Source organism: Orussus abietinus, unplaced genomic scaffold, assembly GCF_000612105.2.
Source record: "Orussus abietinus isolate OABI.00-Male unplaced genomic scaffold, Oabi_2.0 scaffold25, whole genome shotgun sequence".
NCBI classification, from domain to species: domain Eukaryota; kingdom Metazoa; phylum Arthropoda; class Insecta; order Hymenoptera; family Orussidae; genus Orussus; species Orussus abietinus.
In genome coordinates, this window is record NW_019394504.1 from 764,726 (window position 1) to 791,067 (window position 26,342).

The window sequence follows — 26,342 nt, forward strand, 5'->3', positions numbered from 1 at the left end:
CAATTAGTAAACCTCCTTTGTACTCGTCGGCCGACCTCGTCCTGTCGGGTAACTGGAGTACACCGGAGAGTCGAGGACTCCTGCAGCGGCCTCGCCTGGTGAACGACGCCATTATGGTACCGCTCTCCGAGCGTCTTGCTCGATCGATCCTCCGCTCGGCGTGAACTCGCCTCGGCGTTTGTTTTCCCATGTCGGCGAAATCATCGTCGGTACGTTTCTTCCCTAACGACCGCGGAAGGTCCACGCCCTGGCCGCGTTTCAGCATAAGTCGACCCCAGAGGGGTCGGTAATCGACGTATCCGTATATCCTACTTTATTGGCTGAGCGGAGTTCTCGATGGCCAATGACCCAGGCAAGATGGAGGCATTACTTCGACTCGGTACCCGGAGCCACGCGAGCCTAATTCCAGCCTCCCGTCCTTCCGTTTCCGACGTGCAGTATTAACCGGATAATAAAAGATTTGCCAGTCTCCCGCCGAGGACAAGGGTGGAAACTCCACGGGGCGACTCTCGCTGTAGGGCCCTCCGTCTCGTCGCAAAGTCACCCCGAGGATTTCCAACTTTAAATATGTAAAGATGAAAACGCACGAAAGCGTGGCTGATGAGATTAGTCGGAGGTTGATCGGGACCCGGCGTGCATTCGCTCCTTCCTCCTCTGTCCCAACTGTCGGCCCTAATTTCATTATAAATTTAATATTCTCTAATTTCTCGCCGGGGGTCGCATCTCGGCCCGACACCCGGTGCCGGGAAACTTTCCGTCAACCTGGCTCGGATGGCCCTTTCTTATAGGAGAGGGAAACTGGATCTTAATAACTACGGCGGTGCGCTACGAAAGTGAAACAAAAGTCCCAGTCGATGTCTCCCCGGGGCGACGCTTTTCCTTCGTTTTTCGAGCCCGTTTCGAGGGAACGCAACGCCACCGAGGTGCGGATGTCGGGACGACGGCGGATGGTCTCCCTCCGGTTGCCGTCCGCATAAGACTGTATAAACTGTTACTCGCGTGCCGCTTTATAGAAAGAAAAATTTCCACGGATGACCACTTTCCACTTTAAGCGCCGAGATTTTTAAAGGTCCTTCATATCGGCCAGCGGACATTTATTGACAGAGCCGGGCAGTTAGCGGAGTAGATAAAGCGATAAGCTAAGGGCTCCTTTCCTGCTGATTTAAAATACCTATTTTTCCGGCGATCGAGGCAATTACCCGGCCATTTCGATGGGACTTTACGGAGGGCGACTTGGCCCATATCTCAGACAATGTTACCTCGTATTGTCGATGATTTGCAAGTCAAGTACTCCCGATCGCCGCAACGAGACGGCGCTTCGATCATTGATTAAAGGAGTACTCGATACGACTAATTATCTTGTCGTTGGCCGGCCTCTAAAGAGCCCGGTAGCTGGAATTAATAATTTGTTTTAATTACGAGCACTTTGTACGAATACGAGCTCATTTACATGGAGGATGTACGGTGCGACCGATAACGTATTCAAGCGATTGAATATTAATCCCAGCCAACCGGAGGCGACGACTCGGTTTTTCGATGCACGCTATCCGCTGAATGATGCATTCCCATTGTTTGCGAGCAAGTGTCGAACGGCCAGCAAACCTCGTTTCGCATATCGCTCGGTGTATTAATTCGGCACGATTTAGCAGATGCAGATTAAGGTGTGCATGTTGAAATTCTGATTGCAGCGGCACGAGACTCCGGGGGTGTCTTCCAAGGATTTTGGCGGACCTGGTTCCAGCTCTTCGTATGGAGGAACGAGGCGACGTCATTCTCTCGGACGAGGTCACATCCAGCTCCGGTAAGTTTAGACGTCCTTTTTAGAGATGTATCCGCATCGATGAGCAAAAAGTCGCTTTCTTCGAGGGTCTTCGTTCGAGTGCAGGCCGCGGTGCACTCTTTGGCGCTGCATTCGCCGTTGGGGCAAGTGGGAGCAGCACGTAGCACCGGCTGGATTCCATGGAACGGCCTGGAGGATGGCGTATTGATCTTTTTAGTGGTGGCGTCTCTCCACAGGCGCGATCCAACCGGTGCACCTCCAAGGGACTATATTTCCCCGGGGACAAATACGTTTGGCTATTCCTATAAACACAATTCGCCGGAGAGCGTTGCGCCGCGAATACCTATGTGGCGGTTCGCCCGGGAAATGGGAGGAACGCGATTAGGTTACCGTGTCCATGTCGCAGTTTTCTGCCAATTCCACATCCGCGGAATTCTCCCGGACGGAATTTGTAGGGTCCGCTCCGCCCTTTCGGGTCGTGGGGATGTCCTTGCCCGCAGGAAGTACGGCCGGAATTTCGGGTCCTTGTTACATTGGCTGGTGGATCCTCGGCCCCCTTGCACCTACTATTAACAATTACTATGCGCCTTCCCTTGGGGCTGGAAAAGGTACACAATTTTGGCGGTCACCCCGTAGAATACGTGCACAAGGAGAAAGAAAATTAGAAACAATACCTCCCCATCGCAAACGGCCTGCCGTATCGTCGAGCTCCTCGCAACTGGAACTCGCAGGCATAATACCCTCCTCCCTGGAATAAAATATTTTCTGTTATTCCATTTCCAAGAGAGCGTCGCGAATTCCTAAACGACGTTCCAGCTAATAAACCGGAAGAATCCAATTAAAGTACCGCGTCAATGCCCGCTGTTTTCCGCAACTTCCATATCTGCGAAATGTCCTGGAATGGGGCGCCTCGTCCTATTCCTTGGCAAAGTTCTTCCTACCTCTGGTACAGATAGAGGCAAAACCAAGTCAGCTGCGGAATTTCCTGTGGAAGAGGTAACCATTATAAGATATTTTTCTGCCAAGGGAGATACGTATTACCATGCCAACGGTCAAAATCACTGTATCAGAGTCGCACCTCGAGTATCCCTGAGTCCGATTTCACAGCGAAACGCGAGAAGGGCGATTAAATTTCCGCAGGCTGGTCCGTTGGTTTCCGTTGCTCTCGCATTCCTGGGACTGCCTTAGTCACAGGAGTGTCCTGGCTTTTTCATCGAGCAGGACCTCTTCGGCTTCCAGACGCGAAGAGAAAGAGAGAGACGGAGAGTCGGAGACAAGTTCAGCGGGGGTTCTCGTCCGAGTTTTCCGCGGGCCAGTTGCGAGGAAAGTAATCCCCTGAAATACAGAACCGCCGACATTATCCAATAACAACCCCGTGAAATAATCTCCCGAGCCTGCTAAGTAATCATCGCGTAAGCCGGAACACTTTTGCGGCCTTCGCATAACGGAAGATTATAATTACAATATATCCTCCTCTGTGTAGAGGTGCGATCGGCGTTCGGCTCTTAACGGTAGTAAAGAGAACGGTTCCTCGGTCCATAACAAAATCCAACCTGCTCCGCAATTAGGGAATTTCACCCCGATTAATTACTTCCCTTCCCAAGAGCACCGCGTCTCTGGCTAATTCTAACTCTGCTTCTTCTCCCTGGAACTCCACCTGGGAATTCCATTTTCATCCGCTTTAAAGCTCCTCTCCGGATCCAGGTTTCACCTGCAAGCCGTGGATAATAATCCCGAGAAACCATTCCAGCTCTCGCGTCCCCTGTAAAAATTATTCCAAAACGAAGAGGACTAAATTTTCTAATTTATCACTCTGATATGCATATTCACCGCATCTCGAATGTTCCTTTTTATCGAAAATCCGAGGTGTGGGTCTTCCGAGGAATTCCCCTGGGCTCGAGGATTCCTTGGAGACGGATCTGGCGTCAGCTGGCATCAGGGGCAATCTCTTCGATCCATTATTCCCGTCGAGGAGCGTGGAGCGGAGTTCGAGGATCCCTGAGTCAGTCCGCTTGGCGGCCCGGTTCCGTCTCATCTGGTTATCACGACGCCGAGATAGCGCCACTCCGTCTAGCGGCCGTCTGCGCGTCCGTCAACGTTTTATATTTAATCCAGAACGCTTTAACAAGCAATAAACAAACAGTGTATCGCTTAAGCGGCGCTTAAATTAGCCTCAATACCGTTTGAAATGGGCGCTCGCGTTTATGAAGATGGCCTCCCTCGGCGCGGCGGGTGGGGGACGCTGCGGGGTGGGGAAGGACGCCGGGGTGGGGACGCCCACCCACCACCCCCCCGCCATGACGGAGAGAAGGGAGGCGGGCGAAGCGCCGCCTCTCGGCGCGCGATGGGCGGGAATCCCGGGGCGATTTACGACCGGCTATGCTACCGCCATCTAGCGGCGGCGCTGCCAACTTCGGCTCCTTCCGCGGAGGCCATTACGTTCCCACGATTGGCTGGAATCGCCGCACCACGCGAATCAGCCGACCCTTTAAATATCGCCTTTCCGTTTTTCCCGCGGCCGCGCACGAGACCTCGACCTGAAATAAATATCCCTTCGATTTATCAACAATAATCGGTAAGGAATTTCCAAAATTCAAGCATCATTCAATCCCGACATTGACTACCGCGGTAAATCTATATTTAGCTAATCGAGGGAAGGTGTTAAGGGCGGCAGGCGCGCCGGCATGATAGATTGGCGAATTGTCGGGAATTCTTGCAAATATTGTTTCATCCTTATTTTCCACGAGAGTGATTAACACCTTGCAATAATCCCGATGCAATCTTCTCATTTCTTTTTTTTTTTAATTGTGGCTTTTATGCACTTGAGTTAATGGTTAAGAATGGAAGTGGAGAATGGTTATGGTTTGAGGTTACCTTTTGCTTGGATGTGCTCTTTCCTAAATGGGACACCACGCCGGCGGATTTCAGGGCCATTGTGCTTTTTACAGCCGCCCATTCGCCTCTCCCTGTACAGCCAATTAATATACATTGATGCGCCATTTACGAGAGTGGCGTCAAGGAGGTTGTATGCAGTCGCATCTCGGCGCGCCGGGAGCACGAGCGATATATCATTCTGAACCTGTTGTACGCCGACTCCTCCAGATTTACGATGCATCGGTATAGTTACGATTCTTGGGTGCTATGTTGCACATTACGGCTGTGTATACCAGCCTACGAGGTATATCCTGAGATAGTGGACGGCATTCTGGCTGGCATTCCGCGGGCCTGAAATTCCATCGAGCTCAGGAGCGATTCCTCGGGAATCGACCACTGAGCTGCTCTTACGGCTAGAATCGTAACTAGTTCGGTGCCAGTGGTCCGTACCCACTTAAACGGTAAATACTCGAGTACTGTCGAGCTCTGTACTGCCAACGGAGTGTCGGCCTCGACTTATCGTCCGTCGAGTTGCTTTTCCTACGGACATATTTATTATTATATACCACTTGGTCTTTGAAAAATAATAAAATCTAATTTGGTTTAATATACCTTGTTATTGGATACCTTCTTCACGGTTGTCCACCACTCGTCATTGTCATTCCGAACCACGTGTTCACTCGACCGTCGCGCCACGTGCGCCAGCCGCGGCCGTCCTAAAATTGTATCCGCTTAAAAGAGGAACCCAAAACGGGAGAACAGGTTTTCGTTTTTGGGCACGGGCCGCGCTCTGCGGTGAACTAGCTGTACCACTGGCGGTTACGTCGGTTTACGGCTGTTTTAACGAGCGCCGTTGCACGCGACTCAGCACTAAACCAGCCCTACAAAACGCGGCCACTAGTTTAACGTTTTACGGCCGAATTTATTATCTGTTACCTCCTTATATGACGGCACAATAATAATAATTGTCAGTTTTAATTCCCTCGTAAATCTGCCCGAAAGAAATGCGCGCACCGCTGTGCGCGCGAGCGCACCGACACTCGACGGATCGGCCATCTGCCGTCGACTCGGCGAATCACTTTTGCCGAGTGCGCGCTGTTTGACCAAGCCAGCCTATCTCTCTCTCTCTCTGGGTCCGCGTTAGCGCCGACTGCCCACAGATGGAGCCAGCGGCGGTTTCTCGCGCTCGTCGCAACAGGCTGCAAACGCGTCGCCCCGCGTATAAACTACATTTATACGCATCGATAACGCCTCGTGATTCGGCTTTTCATATCTTTCGTTGAAAACTCGACCGAACGCTTCGATTTTAACGGCTATACTCTAGATGGCTAGAAATTGTAACGGCTGAATTTTTCTGGTGGTCGTGAGGTAATGAAATACATGAAATGACCGTTACTAAAATATAGTTTCACTGCAGTTCTACTTGTAGGTCAGAAGGCACCGTTTTTTACGTGCGGTGTCGGGAATCTCTAAAATATTTGGAAGTAAAGAGCAAGTACAGTTATCGACCGAGGTCAAATTTAACGGTCGATGAATTGTCGTGCTTAGGTAAACGTATTATGTAGATACCTTCTTTTCCACACGCCAGTTATGCGCGAGTTATCGGCGAGCGGCGGCTTCTTACACGGCGGGAAGCACACTCAGCAGGTTTCGAGTTCCCTTATGAGATGGCGCCACGGGCGGCTATCTTTTTAACGACGCCCCCTCTTCCAGCACAATTCGACGGCTGTTAAATCGGTAATTACCCTCCGTTACATGAAATATTAGCACACATGGCGCTTATAAATGTTGCCTAACGTTGTTTCCATTTCTGTTTTTACATAAAATCGTGCCAGGAGTTTAGTTTTAAGAGTGATTGTTAGGGCACAAGTGTGTCTGATTACGCTCATTAAATTGTAGTACGGGTCTTTTCCTACGAAGACGACACACCCGGGGAAGCTTCTGCGAATTATAAGGAGACATCTGGGAAGGAGTCCGTCGGTAATATGCACGTAAAGCGCGTTATCGGCGGAATTCGACGAGCCCTCGTATGTGGGACGATTTCCAATAAGGCAGAGCACTCGTAAAGGAGTGCCTTCGGAGTTGGCGAGGTAAAGCGAAACGCATCCCGACAATGTCATCGGTTACATTTACGAGGCCGTCAAGGATAAAGTGAACACCTTGAGGTTGCATCATCGTCACTTTAAATCCCGTTACCCGCTCGTAAAAGTCTTTGACGACTTCGCCGAGCTGCCGTGCAGTACGGTCGAGCGGCCTGCCGTAAAGTCGGAGGATCCCCGTCTACCGGAGGAGCCTGCCTTACCGACGGAGCGTGCCGGTACTCGTGCAAGTACAACCTCTTGCCAATAGTCGTTACTGTTAATGCTAACGACACGACCGCGTAAATAATGCCCGCAGTCTGTCGGGAATTAAGCAAACGGCGTAAAACGTCGGCCGGGCAGTAAAAAATGTTACGGGACAATAAAATAGTGGGGCGAAATGAATGGGTCGTAGAGACGGACTTTTATCACTCGCGATACAGAGAGGCACTGAAGCGAATTGCCGATGACGCGATTATGACGGGATAAATTATCCTCTTTCGGGACCGCGAATCCCGGCGAGACTCTTTAAGCGCCGCCGTTTATCCCGTCGGGAATATTTCTTTTTTCAGAAGTTTCATCAATGAATAATCACGGATGTACCAGACTTCATGGAAGCCGTATGAGCACTCCAATCATCTTGTACGTACCTTCATAAAAAGGAATCCTATGCCCCGGTTTAATTTGATTTTCCGCGTACTATTCCAGGGGATGCATAACCGAGACTTACAATCGTGGCAAGCTCCCTTACGGCTCTACATCTTCCTGGCGGTCGTTCATGAATTGGAGATGGTTGCCGGCAGCGACAAAACAACTCATAAAGCGAATAAAGCCGCCGTACCGGTGCGACATCGCAGCTTCCTGGGTACGAGAGGTCTTCCTCCCCGAAGGGTCCCGCTCCATGAAAGAAATCAGGGTGATTCTGAATTCGTTGCAGCGTGACGCGTGCATCTTCACACGGGTCCAGGTCTCGTCCCTCTGGTCCATTAAGGAGGTATCCCTCATCACCGGAGCGCGAATTCAAGAGCCGCTGCAAGAAGCAGTATCCAGGTTAACGTGACATCCTTCCTCGAAAAGCACATCGTTCATCATGGAGCAACACGGCGGTTCCGAAACAACGAAAGCCCTCCTCCCCGAGGAGACCCGCCCCAGGGAATCGAGGAAGTACTCCTTCAAACGCAACGTCCCGTAACGAGTGCATTTTCGCACGGGTGCCACGAAGGACCACCCTGGACCATTTCGGCCATTAGGAGTGGCCGGCACTTCATCGAGGGTGCGCGGTCCAGGGCATCCGCGTCCCTTTCCCAGGGCTCGACCCGGAGAAAGGGGCATGACGAAAGCTGGAAAGTCCTTTCCCCGCGTAAATCTCCAGGATTCGAAGGACCTCTCTCGCGAGGGACCGCCGAGGGGTGCGTGCGCGATGCGTGTCAGCCCTGGGCCGGGCCTCCACCCCTCCGGGACGGCCTTCGGGCGCGTTATTAAGGTCAGCCACCTGCCGCTCGATGGAGCTCACTTCAGGGATGAAGAGCATAATGCCTAGGTGCGTCTCTCGGAGAGCTCGGAGAGGCAGGGCCGGCGAACAAAGAAACCAAGAGACGCGGAACGACCGGTCGTCACGGGAGAAAGAGAGAGAAAGAGTGGGACGGTGGAGGAAGGAGAGGCTTTCGCCGAGGAGGAAGCGGGCAAGAAAGAGAGGCTTTCCCGCGGGAGAGGGCCGAGGTGGCGGCTCTGGAATAAAGGAAAAGCGAGAAAAATGTGTCTAACGTGGCAGGGGCAATTCTTCAGCCGGAGTTGCCGCCTTAATGCCCCTAGGAGAGAGGCGATTGGTTCTCGAGAAGAGCTCGCGGGAAAGATGGCCGCCATTTCCCTCCAACCACCCAGGGTAACCCTCCGCCCCCCGGCCGCCCCCGCCGCCCCCGCCGGCGAACGCTCGCGCAACCGACACAGGAACCCCTGCCGCGCGGAATAAGGGGAGCCTCGAGACTCTTATTCTTATTAACCGTTTAATCTTTCCCGGAGACGCACGACCGGCATTACGCGACTTCTTTACTTAGGACGAGGCGCCTCGGCGACCCCGAGGAGTACCCTCGCGACGATCGCCAGTCACGCGGCTGGGATGCGAAATGCGAGATTCCGATGTGCGGAATGAGAGTCGATGAGATAAAGTGCAGTCATCAAGGGATTCAGGCGTTTAGTAATCGTTGAAAGATACGTCCTCGCCCCACACGATGCATCAGAAATCGATTTTACCGAGATGCGTCATCCGTCCGAAAAAAAAAGATGGCTCCTCGATGAGACATCTCTCTTAGGAGGAATTTTTATGGCGACCGATTCCGATGTATTTCGGGGTCTCGGGGCATAAGGACATTCCGAGGCGGCTCGGTCGTCGATAATGCGATGTTAATGATCGTTTCGCGGCTTAACGGGCAGATCGGTCAGACAGAAATGTCTTTTAAAGATGCGGTAGGTAGTTAAGGTAAATTAGGTAGGACGATAGCGCTCATGGAATCTCATAAACCAGGCGAATGGGAGAGATTCGCGTTAAATAATTCACGCTCGGTACGGCTGAATCCCTCATTTCTCACGAGGCCGCGGATTTAAGAAAATAATTATCGAGCGAAAACGCACTCCGCTGTCGTGGGAAGTAATTAAGGCAAATTAGGTAGGACGGCCGAATTTAGGCAGGAATAACCCAGTGGATGAAACGGGTAGGTCGTAAGTAATTACCCCTCGGAATGGCGGAGCTTTGGAAAGTGTCCGATATTTCATTAAAATTAGATAAGTTGATTAGAATCGTCCCTGGAGGGTCCGGAGGATAGGTGGTCGAGGTAAAGGAGGCGGGACGGTAGAATTTAAGGAAATCGAATAATCTGAAAAGACGAGGCAGCCTAACGTAAATCCCTAGAAATATCCCTTTGTCTTCAGGATTAAACTAAATACCTAGATTAATCCAATGTTTCGATTCGGCCTATAGGGACCATAAAAACCGTCACGTGGGAATTGGACTTTCTGGAAATACGTAACAGGGAATTAACACGTTAACTAAGTCGGACCGAACATGGATGACAGATACGAATCAGCTGACCCATCAGGACGCGTCCCTTCCAGTCTGATTAAGACCCTCGAGCCCAACACCGTGATATTTACCCGCTGCTTATAAATTAATCCTCCTCCCATATATCGAGGGTCTTGGTCGAGATTGGCTGCAGGAGACCCTGAGACCAGGACGTGGGTTAAGTTAGCGTCAGGAGCGAGATCGTTCCACATCTCGGAAAGGTCCTTCTCCGAGTCCACGAGAAGAGATCGTTAAGATCTTTGTCTCGGGGTACGAGAGATCCCTCGCTGGTTGGCTGTCATCGATAAATATGGCAGCCGGTATCTGGGAAGGCGTGCTGAAACGCAACGCTTCTACGCGTTACGAACCTGTTAGGTCGGTCCTTTGCCCAGGAGAAAGGGGGAGGTTTCGCTGGGAGCTGAAGAAGGGGGGAAAGGGAGAGAGAAAAGAAAACCGAAGTCGAGGAGAGAGGAAAAGTGGAGAAGAGCAGGGTACCGTGGACCTGGTGGAATCCATGGATCCATGGGGAACATCTAGATTGAGACACGTCGGCTCCTTTGACAGAGTTGACATACGACTTTGCGGACAGCCTTCGATCTCGCCCAGGTTCCGATCGCCCTCTACGTGGTCCAAGAGACAGAGACAGAAGCTGGGCCCCCAGGATGGGGGAGGGAGAGGCAAATGGCATCTCACATCGTGAGGTACGGACGCAAGGACCACCCCTGAAGAGCGGTCCAACCTCGTCCAATCATATTTATCGAGCTCCCTACCTGCGCTGGCTGCCTACCTTACGACGGTGAGAACTCCGCCAGGACGTTCTGCGCTTTGCCTTTAATTTTAACCAGCCACCCTGACACCCTTATACTTGTATACCAGGCCGAGTAATTGCCTCGCCGCTTTGGATTTATCGGGCTGAACAAGGAGAGAGGCGACTGTAAATGAGCCAGCTTTGTTGCAACCCTGAAGAGGAACCACTCTCCCTGGACGCGTCAAAGGTCCTTCGTCAGCTCCTTTGTCGCTCCTGGAAGTGACTCCAGAGGGTTGCTCCGACCTGGGATCTCTTGGTTAAATCGATCCTGAATGATGTAAGTAGCGACGTCGATGCAGAAATTATTTAAAATTATTCTGAATTATTTTCAATCGTTTTACGAGACTTTCTCTCGTGTTTACCTCGACTGTTTTCTTTGGCAAGGAGCTCCGCTCATTGGTCCCGACACAGGGGCAAGGGTCCCGTTCATCTTCGAGGAGGGTTCTGGAATACGAGGTCCATCTCCACCCCCGGCGGGGAAGGGTCGCGATCCGGGGCAGCCGAAAACCGGGGGAGATGAAAACCAGTGATTTTTATGAACCCTCCTGCGGAGAATCGGCGTCTTAGGGTGGCGCCTCCGACGACCGCGAAACGACGCCCGCTCGTCGGGTTACTCCTTTTTATTTACAAGTTTTCCCCCGACCCCCGGGGGTAATGGCGACGGATGTGTCGCCGGCGACTCCGAGGGTCACCCTCGTAAACGGGACCGGCCGAGGGGAAGACCGAGCCGTCGTTCGATAACTCAAATCCGGCTCAATTTCCCGGGAAGAAAGTTTGCGCTCGCCGTACCCTCTGACGTAACCCCCGGTTTATTAACCAGCTACTTTACGATCGATTATTGTGTCCCCGCGATAGTCCTGGTCTCCCCGTAAAGCGTCGCCGGGTCTCTATTGCAACTCGCGAGGGAAAATCAACCCCGATGGCTCCTCTTATTTTCCGCCACGTTATCGCGCGAAAGAAAATCCCAGAATTAGATTATACCCCTGACACCTGGTGGCAATTTTAATCAGAGGCCTTCCCGTGGAAGTCGGAGGACGATAAGTAATATCGATAAGCACTAGAAGCTCAAGGATGAATTTTTCTTTCTTCGAGTTTAAGGTCTTGGAGACCCATTTCCTTAGTCTCGAAAAGACGATAGGAGCCCCCTTACGCAAGTGTCACTCTTTCGAAAAATGTGCTCGTAAATGAGTAAAGCAAGGAGAGGCCTTCCACGTCTCGTAAGAATCGGAGGAGGATATGTAATATCGATAAGCACTAGAAGCTCAAGGATGAATTTTTCTTTCTTCGAGTTTAAGGTCCTGGAGACCCGTTTCCTTTGTCCCGGAAAGTAGTTAGGAGTCCCCTTTCGCAGGTGTCACTCTTTCGAAAAATGAGCTCGTAAATCGCGGCTGCGTGCTCGATGAGAAACACCCCTTGCCGTTCCCCCGCGCATTACGCGGCTGTGCGGAACGGCCGCGTAATGAATTAAGGGAAATCAGAAATTGCTTTAAACAGGGCCGTAAGAATAAAGCCGGTTTAAAAAGGGGCGGCCCCCAGTGGGGAGCCGACCCCCTCGACGGGCGCTAAGACGAAAGAATGTATAGCGCGGAAATTGCCAAGAAAACGCGTATTAAAATCGCCGGATTTAGTGGGGAGATAAGCCGGGGCTGCGAGCCAAAGGAAAAGGAAAACTCTCCTTCTCCTCCGTCGGCGCATTACCGTCGCCTCCCTTTGGATAACGGCCGTTATCTAGAGCCCTGCCAAGACCGAGCAGAGCCGAGCCAACCCGGCCATCACCCCGTTTCCCATCCAGCACGATTTTCTTTAACCCTTTCGCGGCATCCCTCGACTCTGCGAAATCCAGAGCCTCCCCTTTCCCCGAAACCGAGGAACTTTTTCCGCCTCCACCCCTCTACAGAATCCTCCCCCGAGCCCCGTATCGGTAAAACGAAAATTCCCGAAGAAAGATCCCCACAAAAATCGTCCGTAAGATTTCCAGGATTTTAGAATTCTCTCCTCGTGATAAAAATCCGTTGGAGTACCTTTTTGGTATTTAGGTTTCCTTTTTGGAGTATTGTTTCAATAAATAGGGTAATTCTATTGATTGGGTATTTTTTTTGTTTAATGTATTTTCTTAAATGTCTAACTCGTGTAAGGCCGCTTCCGGCCTCGATTGCCGGATGCGGCTTCTCTCCGGAGGCGTCGCGACGCGTAACGTCGCTTCGGCCATAATCCGTCGGGGGTTCTCCCTTTGGCTCGGGCCCCTCTCTCGGTCTCTGTCGGGCGGTCGTAGCTGCACTTTTACGTCCTCGTAAAACGGCCGTAACAATTAATAAGTATCTCGTAAAAGCGATTGCTGTTGACACCTTTTTGAATGACAGGGGCGGACCGAGAACGCGCGCGGGCGCGTCGACCAGTAGGTGGCTCCGCGATTGGCCATAAATTTCGTTTATGCTCGGCCCGCTACTTTATTCAGGCAGTTACGCGCTCTGCCGGGCAACCAACGATCCGGCCTCCGACATTTCGCATCTTCCGACGCGCGACCTCGCCACGGAACGCGACAAACCCGGCAAACGCGTCGGCATAAATCACGGACGCGGAATAGCCGCGGCGGCTCCCACGGTTTGACTCGCTCAAGCGTTTGTTCCCACGCAGAAGACGCGTAGAAAAAATCGTAAAGCGTCGGCGGCGTCTCCAGAAATCGGCACAGGGTCCTGGGAGCGTCATAGGTAGTCGACGTAGTGCCATTGTTGCGCGCAGATAAGAGCGGGATTTTGGGCGTCACCGAGGGGTCTGGGGAAAAAATCCCTTGAACGAAAGGCCTTCCTTAGGTGATAACGAAGAACTTTTGTTGGAAAGGTTTCTTCGTACGCGGACCCGCTGAGACGGAAAACCGCGTAGTTTCTAGGGATGTGGGGAAAGCGCAATTTCCCTTAACTCGGCTGCCTGGTACCCCGCGTCCCTCGTGGTGCCCCTCCCCCCGCGGGTATCGGCTAATTTTCTCCGGCAGCCGAATAGATTTCGCGAAAAGGTGGTAGTTAGGTATACGCCGCAACAAATACAATTTCCCGTCGGCCATTGCGCGTTCCGCGCGGTTGCGAGGAACGGACTAGAATAATATTGCGAGCGGATACAGGAACGACCGCCGCAAAGCTGCGGTCGGGTGTGCGTCGTTGCCTTAATTAAGTTACACGTCGCTCGCATTGTTCGGAGAGCATAAGTGTCACCGTAAAGAGGAGGTATTAATTAGTTTCCGTACAGGTACAGTACCACCGACGAGCCTACTCCCGCGCCTCCGAATTTTCCTGCAAAACCTCTCTTAGCGGTACCAGTGGCGTCCATGATGGCGTTCTCCATGGCAGCGTCGAAGTCTCCAAAAAACGCCGTAACAAAAAATGATATCCCCTTGAATTTTTATCCCAAAAGGATCGAAGAATAATTATCGATATTAATTAATTCTAAATACCGAAATAAGTTTAATTCGGATCTCTAAATTCCGGTATTAGTTTTCCCATCACCCTCTCTCTCTCTCGGTTTCGTGAAAATCAATTTGGCCACATCATCCCCTTTTCCAGGCGCTCATTGATTACAGGATCTCTTCTAATACCACTAATGTATCCCGGCAATGATGCACCCCAGGCTCGATTATCTTCCAGCAAATGAATTCTCAGCCTCCTCGGAGATTTTTCCCTTGAGGAAGGGTGTCGATTCGCGGGAACTTTTCCGCGCCGCCCCCGAGGGGGGAATTCGCAGGACGTGATTTCCTCGTTAAGGGGACGGCGATTAATCGACGGTCGTTGCCGATGGGAGAGGGTGGAGGGTGGGAGCCGGAAGTCGCATCCCTCGGGCGAGGGATGACGGGACTTCCGGTTTGCCGGGACTTCCGGGCGGCGCAAAGCCGGCTTCGACGTCAGCGCCGAAGGGTTGCCCCGAAGGGTGGAGGAGAGTGGGACAGCCGATAGGACAGCGAAGGGAGAGCGAGAGAGAGGGCCGAGGCAATAGCCTTTACGACTCGGCCATAGTATCGAACGATCTATCCGGCCATTAAGATAGTCTTGGAACGATTCGGTAACCTTTGGGTCTGCGAAAGCGATACGCTATCGACTCTGGGGCCAACGGGCTGTCGCGGCATTTCGGGAACACTGCCCTTTTGCCGCTCGGTATCCCTCTCTTATCCTCCCCCGACCCACCCCCGACGCGGCTTAACGTCACCCTGCCGAATCGGGAGGATTCGCGACTATCGATTGCCGATCGCCCGGAACGATGGCTGGCTCCTCGGGATCGGGAATATCGCGCAGAAACGCGAGGATTCCCCCACAAAGAACGGGAAAAAGGGAATCGCGGCGAGGAATGGACCGGGTCCTCCCTAAATTGCGAAACTTGGTCGATCGCCCTTGGATCAAGGGGAAGCCACCTGTAACCGAAGCTATAAAATCGTGGAATTAATTTATATTAAAAATGGCAGGAGGTTCTTGAAGGAAATCGGCATGAGATGGCGAATGCAGCCGAGTCGTTTCTCTCGGGGTGCAGTAAAGCGCCATATTTCCTCCCAATCGGGCGGAGTGCCGATATCGGGGAAAATGGCCCTCCACCCCCGGAAAAAGAGCCGGAGGCGTTCCCGGTGGAAGGTGTCGCGAAAGGCGGCGCGTTTAATTTCTAAGTTGCGATGCCACGCCGAAACGAAAACGCGAGGGTACCTTTAATATGAAATGCAACGAGGCCACCTAGGGCCTTGGCGAGGGGGTGAAGGGCGCGGGCATGCACCCCGAGGGGAGGGCGCGACCCGTGGCGGGGGCGCCGCAGGGTGGGAGCGGGGCTTCCGCGCCGGCTCGGCCGGAAGCCGCGTCCGGGGGTTGGGATTGGGGGTGGAATGGAATGGAATGGAGTCGAGCGGAGTGCCGGAGGGCGCGGGGCGAGCGGCAGGGGGTGGAGATTGATAACGCAATTCCAAGACTGCCATTACCCCCGTCCACCGGCTCGCACCGTCGCTTCTATCTTTTTTGCTTCTGGCTCCTTCCCGGCCAGGGACGGCGAGTTTTAGAAATGTTAACTCCATAAATGCCAGACTACTCCGGGAAGAAGGAAGAGAAGTGGGAGGCCCCCCCGGGGTCGGCGGAAAAACCTCGCCCCCGCACCGCCCCTCGCATAATTAAACGGGATCGCGCGATCCCGGAGAAATCGCTGCTCCTTAGGACCGCGTTAACTTAGTCCCCTTTCTTTTTCCTGGATTTCATTCCGAAGGGCGATCGCGATACCCCTGGGGCTCCAAAATGCCGATTTACATGATGCACCCTCGAAATATTCGGCCTCCCAAAAATCGCTGCTCCTTAGGGCCAAGTTAATATAGGCCCCTTTCATTTTCCCAAGTTTCATTCCGAAGGGTTATCGCGATACCCTTCCTGCTCCAAAATGACGGTATAACCGATGCACCCTCAAGATTTTATACGTCCCAAAATCCGACCCTTCGTGCCGTAACTATTCCACATCCTTCGTCCTCGTAAGGGGGTGACAATTATGCGTACTCTCGTTAAACATTTTTCCTCTCGGGGGTGGAAATTTTAAGGTGGCTACGGTTGGGGGAATAATTGCGATATGACGAGCGACCTTTGGAAATATCGCCAGGCTATTTGGAGGGTGGTTCGATCGCGTCGAGAAACCTTCCTCCCCCTTTTTGCAATAATTCTCGCCGGAGTGTCGCGTTCTCGCCTCGCTTCCCGAATCCCGTTTGGAAAGTTTCCGGGTCTCGGCGCCTGGCAAGCTTTTCGAAAAATACGATTTTAACGATAATCGCATGTGCGGAGTGCACGGTATATCTTGTTTATTCCCTGCTAGAGCCGTCGGCAGCGCTCGTACGTTCCTATGCTCGTATAAAGGGGTTGCGGAGGCTCAGGAATGGCTGACTCGGGGATGCAAATTCTCTCGCTCGTTCGTGCAACCGGAGCAAAAGGAAACGCTTTCTATTCTCGTTTAACGCGACTTGCAGTGCCAGATTGTCGAGTAACTCGTCGGGCTTAAGAAGCAACCATTACTAAGTAAACCAAGATTAATTATCAACCCCCAATAAAATAATTCCCCGCCGTCTTAACTCGTTCAATTTTTATTCCGCCAGGCATCGAGCTCATTTTATCCAATATTAAATAATGCGATTTAGCAGGGGATTTTTTTTTTCTTATAAGCGGGAATTCTCGTTAATGTCAGCCATAATGGGTCTCGGTATTATTAGTGACTTCTAGGGCGCGGAAACTCATTGGGGATGCAAAAGATTCGTCGTTTCCATAGCTCTGAAGAGCGACAAGGGATACTGGGGTCCAGGGGGGTGAAAGGGGAAAGTTCGCCTGGAATGGCTGCGCATCTCGAGGAGGAGATAGGAAAGTGTTAATCCTACGGAGGAACTTCGCCTCTCTGGAGAACTTGCACGCTTATGCCCCGAGGATTTCCATCCAATAAATTCCGAGCTTTGTATAAGCTTTTCACGCCGGAGTTTAAATCCTAACGTCGCACTTTGCGTCGGTTTATGCGATCGTCGCGACGGTGTGCGTACGTTTTAGTCCGCAAGATCCATCGGGATTGTTGGTGGATTCTTCGCCAGTGGCTAATGTTGTGTTAGGTCTTTGTCGAGATGAGATTTCCCTCGCATTTGTCAGACAGCGCAATCGAGGGTCCAGAGTCGACTTTGCAGCGGGAGTACCCTAAAAAAAAAATTAATTCATTGAAAGGCGCAAAATTCCACGGGTTATTTCATTTTAAATGGGAGGATTTTTATCTTCCAACAGAGTATGATGATTCGTGGGGATGGATTCTCAGGGTACGCTGGATTTTCCACCCTGAGTTTACAGAAATTCAAGGAAACGAACCCCTGGAGTCGTAGGGGCCTAACGACGTCTCGGAACTCGCGTTATTAGCCCTTTGCTCCTCTCGCCCTGTTCCTTGCCAAATTCCATTTCCCTTTATCCGAGATTAGAGACTTCTTATACGTAGGCACGCGCCTCTTCTTTACAGCCAAGGGCCGGAACCTTGGCTCGATTCCTGGAGACCTCCGCCCTTCAACCTCCTCCACCCTACGTCCCCCTGTTTCAGAGTAAATGCAATTAAATTGACGAAATTCACCGAAAGAAATTAAGGAACTCCTAGAAATCTGTCCAGACAGCCGCCCTATTCGACGTCTATTTCGTTGGGCTCATTTTTACTAATTTTTCCTGGATTTTTATTGCAGCATCGTTGTACCCACCGGAGACAAAAGGCGCTCGCAAACGCAGGGCGCGGAACGCGAATACCGGAGAGGGAATTCCCACGAGGCAGTAAGATATTGGTTTTCATCCGGGTCGTTCCAGGGGTCGTAACGTTTGATAAAAATGCGTGTTACGCGTTCCGGACCAGACCCAGCTCGAACCGAAAGGGCGCCCTGGGAGCTGTACGCCAGGAGATCACGAGAATTTTCGCCTTTCCCAGCCCTCTCCGAAGTATTCGCAGGATCCATCGGCCCAACGTGTGCGAACGCCACCCCCGAGTGAAATGCTCGTGCACCCCCAACCGGCAGATTTTCCGAATTCCTGGGAAAAAAACATGCGAAGCGCTCCCCAAAGCGAAGCCGACCAATGAAACGCGCGTTTCGGGTCGCGACCCACCCCTTCTCCACGCACCCCGCGATGCGGTTCGAAATGACCCCCTCTTGCAATTATTTTCGAGTTCCTAAAACGTGTTTCAGGCGGAGAGGAGTTTGGAATTTTCTGAGGACCCCTTGCGGGTGGATATCAAGGGTGGCGCCGTTTTCATCCCTTAAAATAGTCCTATCCTCCCCGACTTCATGTCTCTTCGGTGCACGTCGCGGGGGTGGTTTACGACGCGACATGAATAAATGCCGCTTGCGGCGCCATTACGTATGCGTGTACACGCGTAACCACACGCACCCCCGTGCGTCACGGCAGTGAACATAGTGAACACCGATGCGACGGCGACACCGGGTTCCTCTTGTTCATTTTTGAACAAACCAGCCTCCAAACCCACCCCCGAGCGCGCCCTCCACCCGTGGAGCGCCATTTGCCACAAATAATCATTATAAACATGCCAGGAGGCTGCCGCTTAAATTGAGAATGAGAGTTAATAGTCGGCCCACTTACAAGCAATTGCCGGTATAATGGCTCGTTGTATTGGGTGGCTCGTAATTTCCCTTCCGCCCTGTTATGCGGAATTAATAAGGAATTAAGAGCGCGAAGCGTCAGGGATGTTTTCCGGCCGCGCGGCATATGTCGGCCCATCGCCCTCGACGTTTCGGTCGTCCCTTCGAAAACCCTTATAAAAGGAGTCCTCCCTCGACCAGGTAACCACTTTCCGAAAATTAAATACCCTTTTAAGCTTCCTCATAAATTATCTAAATAATAATTAGTAACACACAGAGCGGGAAGAAAGGAAACACAGGGAACTCGCCTCGGTGCGTCCAAATCTCGAAGAGAAAAAAAGAACAGCTTCAAAGGGCTGGTTACACTTGCGCCAGTCTTCATTGCGGTGGCATTATCATCTAAATTAATCAAGAATAAAAAGTGCAAGGCGCCATAGATCATTTCTGTGCAGTAGATGTCGGTCGATCTCTCGAGAATTCGATCATCCCTTTGAAAATTCTCCTCGAACGTTCTCCACTTCCCCCGGATTAAGGTTTTCTCAATGTTAAAGACATTTCCGGACTTCCAGAAAAATTAACCAAAGAGTAATTAATAATCTATAAAGGGGCAAGAAGAAAAACACGGGGAACTCGGTTGTCCAAGTAGCGAGGAAAGGAAAGAGTCCTCCCAAAAGGGCGACCACACTTGTATCGGCCTCCATTACGGTGGCACTATCAGCCCAGACACATACAAAGTCGCTCGTCCACGGTTTCACGAGATCGTTTCTCGACTCGTTTGACACGGGAGCTCACTTTACATACAGAAATAATGATCGCCTCGCGCCACGGGGCCATATAGTGTATCCTAAAAGTAGTTTACCAGTCTTTACTAAATTTTATGGGCCTGGCGGGAGGAAATACGAGAGCCTGGAGAATGCGTCCCGGCGCATCTTTCCGGGCGAAATCGGGCGAACCGCGAAATCTGGTTTGCCTTCTTATTAGATCGTTAAGCGGCAGGGATCCGTAGCAGTATTTCAGAAGTTCCGACGGGGGTATTTTAACGAGCGTCGCCGATCGGCACTTAGGGGGACCCTAACGAGCCGATTTATACCGCCGACTCCATTGGAGGAAACGAAGTTAATTAATTGTAAGGGAATTACTGGGCCTCTTGCCGAGTCGCTTCTGCCTTTTGTCCGTTCCGTCGTATGAAAAGGCCGTACCCGTCCATAACCGGCGACTTATACCTAGCGTTCCGCAACGAGCCAATCTACCGGCACGTGGAGGCGGGTATTTAAATTTCGAGAGAAAAAGGGAGAGAGATAGAGAGAGACATTATATACGTAAAAAGGTCCAGCCGACGTTCCCAGAGGCGAGAGAGATCGATCGGGTGGCCGTTCAAAATTCAAATCTCGAAATCTAGAGCTCGAGGAGATAGCCTGGAAACGGGCTAACAAACGGCGGCCATGATGGCCCGAATCGGGGGATTACCGGGAGCCCTTGGGTCTGGGCTCCACTCTCGCTCCGAATGGTTCCCAGGTCGGAAAAGGGATACGGTCTGATAAACACCGGGTTATTCCTCCTCCCGGGTGTGCGTTCAATACTCTAAGTAAAGCGGAATTACTTTGGCGGAGCGAATGCACGCCGCGCAGGAAGGGCGGCGAAGAAGATAACCGATCGCGCCGACCACACCAATTAATGCAATGTTAAAATGTAAATTAATATATTCGCGGAGTGGTTCGGTAGTCCAGGGTGCTTAAGAATGATAATAAGAATGCAAAGTGGTCGAGGTCCTCGACTGGTGTGGAGGAAACGGCAGGAAACTGCATTCGGTGGAACGATGGGCAGAGTCCATCATGTAGTCGGGGATCAGGTGGAGGAGGTCGCGGTCGAAAATGGAGACCTCGAAATCGGTACCGTGCAGGAGATAGCATGGAAACGGGGTAACAAACGAGGGCCATGATGCCCCAATCGGAGATTACCGGTAACCCTTGGTCTAGGCGCCATGCTCGGTGCGGAACGGCCATGGGGCGGGGAGGGGACGCGGTCCGATAAACACCGCATTACTCCTGTGGAAACGAGACTCCCTGCAGCCTATGGGCGGCTAAGCTCGGCGAACCGTCGCACAATACCTGCAGGAAGTTGCAAATTAGGAGCCCGGCCGTTTGCGCCGGCATCCCCGCCCCCGCCCCCGCGGACGATGCCACTCCAGATTCGGAAGATGGACGATGGACCGCAAGGGGGTCCATGGGGGTGGATTGGCAAACCCAATAGGCAAAGAGCGTTCGTTCCCGACCGGGATAAAGGGTGCCGGGGGCAATTATCGGGGGCGAAGTCCCCCCAGGCCGACCCGGGGGATGCTGCCCCACCGAGCCTGCGTCCCGGAAACCCCTCCCGATGATCGCTCCTGATATCGGACATTGCATATTTTCACAATGCCGAGCCGCCCCGGGGCCGGTACGTGCGGATCCCCCGTAAGGGAGATATCGCCTCCGAATCAAATGACCCATTTGGTTTTAGTGGGGCCATTTGACCGACATCTCCGCGCCCGCGGCTCCACCGGTGCGCCGAGACGCGGACCCCCGGCGCCATTTCCCGATTCCGCCGAAGAGGGCTTTCCTTTTTTACCCGCCCCTCCCAGGGGTCCCATTTTCGGAAAATGTGGAGGTCAACTCGCCGGCCCTGGTCTCCAAGATCTCTCCCCCGGCGGAATTCAATAGACTCTCCTGCTGGCTCGCCTAGAGAAGCGGTGCCCATTTTTGTTGACCCTCGAACAACCTGGAATTTTGTAAGTCCCTTAACTGGACTTTTATGTCGCGATATTTTCGAAGGCTAAGACAAGTGGCGATGAATTTTCAAAGTTCCCTTAACCGGATTTGGTGATGAGCACATTTGGTTCTGGGATTTTCATCTCTGAAATGAGTTAGGACGTTACGTTGGGTTCGGTTGTTCTCACCCCCGTTTATTTTTACTAGAGGGTGCCTTCCTTCAAAACCGCTCGCGAATGGATTCCAGAGCTCGTTTCGCAGTTCTTAGAACCCACTATCGGACTTCTCGAAATGGAGCCTGGGACGACATGGCGAGACTTCACGTCCCGGGGAAACAAGCCTCGGTGGGGTCCACGGGTGCGCGGCAGCATCTGGGACCTCGTCCTCGGTCTTCCGCTGAGAAATCCTCGAGATTAGTGGAGGTGAAACACGTGTTCCGCGTGGAGGTGGACTCGAAATTGGGTAGGTACTGGCTGGTGGAAAAATAACACGAGCCCGAAGCAGTAGGTAAGACGTCGTTCCGCACATCCGGCGTAACATCCTCGGGCTGGTGCGGAACCGGCGCGGGAACGGTTCGGAACCATCCCGCGCCTTCCGACGACGGCGAGGCACCTTATAAAGTCTAAATCACGCGTCCCTAGACATTAAGATGAGTTATGGTCGCAGCCTCTTGCTCCAGCATGGACCAACGACTGGCATCGGACCAAATTGGAAAGCTCACTTGTAAAGCCGGGCCGTTCGATACCTTTTCCGCGTCCCGAGTCAGGCAAAATGTCGTCCAATCGCGCAGAGCGACCCGCAAAATTCCTGGACACAATTCCCGCGGAAGGGAATTCCCAGGCTGGCTCCGATCGCAGACCACTCAACGAATTAAGGGGTCCCGGGTTTCCAGGAATTAAGAATTGCCCCAGGAAACGTAGGAAATTATGCACCCCCTAGGGAAATTGCGGAATTCCCCGATAATGGCGGTTCAACCCCCTCGCCGAGTTTTTTGCCGCCCGCCATATTCCAGGAATTATGGCGGCGCGGAAGGCGGAAAGAATCGCGGTCCCGGAATTTACCGGTAATGGGGTTCGATAATCTAGAGGGAGTTTATCCGGCTTTTTCGCGATTTTAAAACCAGAGGGAATTGAGAAACACGAGCCCGCTCTCGATGGCCAGCGTATCGGTTCCGCAGGTTTGAGGTTATGGGAGCGTTTTGGCTCTTCCCGGTGACCGATGGGTGGCTACTCGGAGAGTAACGACCGATCGCGTTGTTTTCCCATTAAACGCGCGAGAAAGGGAGCACATAACCTCGAAACTCTAAGTCAGGCGTCTTATCTCAGGGTGGTTGGAGGAAGTTTTCGGTGAGCGTCAGCATCGAGCTCGACTTCGCCGACTTCCGGGGAGTTTTCGGATGGGTCTGGCCATCTCGGAGGCAGACAACGCGAGAGGAGTTCGGCGCATAGCTGGCGACGTTCCAAATTGAAAAACACATTCTTAATGTTTTCTTTGCCCTTGCCGGGTCCTGAGGGTGCGCGGGAAGGAAGCCGAGTGATATAATGGATCGGCGGGGGAGAGGGGCGAAAGTTAGGGGTTGAAGGGGCCGCGGTACATGGGAGGACTTCGCGTACATACGTATCTCCGTGTATATATGTGTGTACATAGGAGGGTGGGCGGATTTATAATGAAAGCCGTGGAGTCGGAGTTGGATTTGCGAGGGTAACCCTCCCATCCAGCCGGCGAAAGAGAGGAGCCACCCGGACGGCCGGGCCTCTCTCGACGAGGAATCCAATCGCCACGTGATCTGTATAATGGCCGTGCTAAACCTTCCGGACCTCTCCTCTCCCCAGGAGGGGAATTGCAAATAACGAACGTTTGCCTATCGCGGCTCTTTCCCTGCCCCCGGATCCCGGGAACAAAGCTCGCCCGCGACGAAATGGCGAGTCGCGACCTCCTCGTAAATTCGGCCCCAGGATGCGCACCTGTACCCCCGAATCGCGTCCCCCCTCGAACGGGTCAGGGCTTAATTAGGGGAACCGCGATTTACTGCCGGAATAAAGACCCGGGGATACCCTCTTTCAACGAAAACTCCGCAGTTATAGAGTCGTATCAGATTAGTCAAAGTGAGCGCTCCGCTCGAGCTCTCGGACCCGAATAAATCCCACCTGAAACGGACGCGAATCTAGATGCATCCTAAGTGCATCGGGACAATTCTACCCGTCACCGAAGAATATTGATATCGATAATCGCGAGCCTTGTAAGCCCCTTGACCTCTTTCAAAATTGGGTAATTTGTAGATCGGATAAATATCGATCGACTTTTTATACAGGGCAGGTGCGGGATAAGGAGACAAGTCTTAATTAGAGTAAACACCGATCGGGTTAACGGCAAAGTGCCCCGGCAACTGCATCTCCGTTTATCGGGGATCCTTAAAAGCCGTTTCGACGTACCCCGCCATTTTCGACGGCACCTTCGTCACTTACTCTATAATCAAATTGAACGGCATGAGGCCGAGTAATTTTTTATAAATTATTTTAAATGACACCAGGTGGAGTTAAGTAGACGGCGCGCTCGATTTTTGCGCCATTTTATCGGGCCGGGCGGATTGCCGATATTATGGCGAGGATGGGCCCAGGGTAATGGAAAGTTTGCTGGGCTTGATGCCTTCTCCTCGAGGCAGGTTTCCTTGCCGGACGAAATTTTCTTCGCCGGTCGAAGACGTGGAGATTATGGGGCGGTGCGTCTCTTGGGAGTCGGCTTTTTCTGGCCTCGGTGAAAAATCGGCAAAGCCTCGCAGGCTCGTCCTTGGACGGAAGGTAGATTCGCGAGCTCGACTGGGAGGTACTCCGGTAGTCCCTCAGTGGCTCGTTAAGGCATTTGCATTTCATTTGGTCCCTTGCCGGCCTCCCTTCCAGCTCTCAGCCCCCTTTCCCGTATAAATATTAATGCAACATCCTCCTCTCGGGGGTTTTTGTTCCTCTTCTGTCCCGAAGAGCCGCGCCCTCCTTCTCCGGAGTACTTTGAATGCTGATGCGCCTCGGAGTTCCACGCTCTGCGCGGCCCACGCTCTCTGTAATGGAATGCGATTTATGAATATTTCCCTTCGTGCTCGCGGTAAGCGCGAGATTATTTATCAGGGCAGAAATCAGATACGTAACTCCGTCCTGGGAGGGGGCACTGGACAATCTGGAATCATCCCGGACCTTACGTAAACCCACGGCAAGTCACTCCGCTCGACGAACATGGCCAGGTCCTGGGAAAGATCCTAGAATTCCCAGAGGCCCCATAAACCGAATTGACCCACCCACTCATATAAATTTCCTCGGAAAATACGCGATAGAATTTTACGTCATTCCAATGTAATCTTCCATTCAGAGAATTTAATTCCCTTCTCCGAACATAATTTTCAAGGGATATGAATTGCGCGGGATATTTGATGATTTTAATTTCACCTTCTCAGACTTGTGAGCGTTTTATTATTTCTTGGGATCATTTCCGCGGGGAATCGGATGAGCGTTAAAAACGTCCTAAAGTGGCCTGAAGACGATTTTAGGAAGCCGTCCGCGTCGAACGTTTGTACGTTTTACAAACCCCTTTCGGAGGTAGGTACAGGGGTGTCTCGGTATAGAAAGCAGGAAGGCAGTACAGGATATCTATGGGGTAAAAGGGGGTAGGTACGTGCAAGGCGGTAAGGCGGTAAGACGGTAAGACCGGCCTCCGCATTGCCGGCATGATTGCCTCTATGGCACATCGAGGCAATCCCCGCGGCTACGTGCCCGACATACGTCCGCCTCCATCTTACTTTCTTTCCTTTTCTTCGCTTTTCCTCCCTTTCTTGCTCTCCCGTTCAGACCGACTCGGATATGCAACCCGCAGTGGCCGGCACTGCATATTTAAATCCTCAGCGTCGAATCTCGGCTCGGGTTACGTCCTACGCCCTAGTGAAGGCACCTTGGAACCCGAATGAACATAAAAATAAAATAAAATAATTGTTCATTATTTAAAAATTAAATTTTTTTATCGTACGATTCCTGAACTCAGCCCTAACGGAGCCGCACGCACGTGACGCTCAGGTTCCGGGTATTGGGAATTTCCCGCAATTCATTTTTACCCACTTTACGCAGTTGCTCATCCAGGTTGACTGCACGCCCTGAATCTGCGTACCCCAGAAAGACCGATCCCCCTAATGAGCGGAATGCATGGCGGATTATTTTTACGAGCTCCCTAATGAGAGCACCGAGTGAGTGGAGCGCAATGTCGGGCTGGATAATTTATTCCGGGACGTGTTTTTTTTTTTTTTTTCTATGTCGGTTCGGAGGTCCTGATTTAGCCAGGTCAAATGTTCCTGGCGCGCAGACTTCGTCGAGGAGGTGATGTCTTATCGGGTACGTCGTGTTCCTCCCCCTCGTTAGGAGTAAATCGGAAATGAAGAAAGTTCCCTCAGCAGCGCCGGAAGGGCATTCCCGGAGTATCCTCCAGGATATACAGGTTATTTCGCGTTCCTCCCTAATCACACTTAATGTCGGGCGAATACAAGTATCTTAAATTAGATTTAGAGGGAGCCGCAATTTACTGGAGCTCGCGCAACCCCTTGCCATTATCGCGGTGGCGCTAGTCGAAGGGATTCGGCCTTTTCCCTCTATTTACAGTAACGAAGATCTAGTTCCGTATTTATTCGACGGCCATACCTTCCCGCACGGTAACCCCGATATATTGGTAACGGCGCAGTTACGGCGAAACCGAACCCCAAAACCAGAACCCCATAAGGGCGGGCCCGGAAGGAGACTAAATTCGGGAAACGACCTCAGAGAAAGGATCCTCCCCCGTGGTAACCTCTTTTGCAAGGAGACGCATCGGTAGAAATTGCTGTAAAAAATAAATATAAAATACCACGCTTGTATAGGAGTCGGGGAAAAATCCAGAAAA

The 26,342-nt window shown here is 52.1% G+C and overlaps 1 protein-coding gene across 1 annotated transcript in view; it reads left to right on the plus strand.

Annotated features, from left to right (window-relative positions):
- Positions 1–26,342, plus strand: part of LOC105697507 — a 198,259-nt gene that overhangs the window by 161,922 nt on the left and 9,995 nt on the right. The window contains exon 5 of the mRNA XM_012420866.1: positions 1,689–1,801. Coding sequence (XP_012276289.1) covers positions 1,689–1,801 — 113 coding nt within the window. The remainder of the gene's footprint in view (positions 1–1,688; positions 1,802–26,342) is intronic.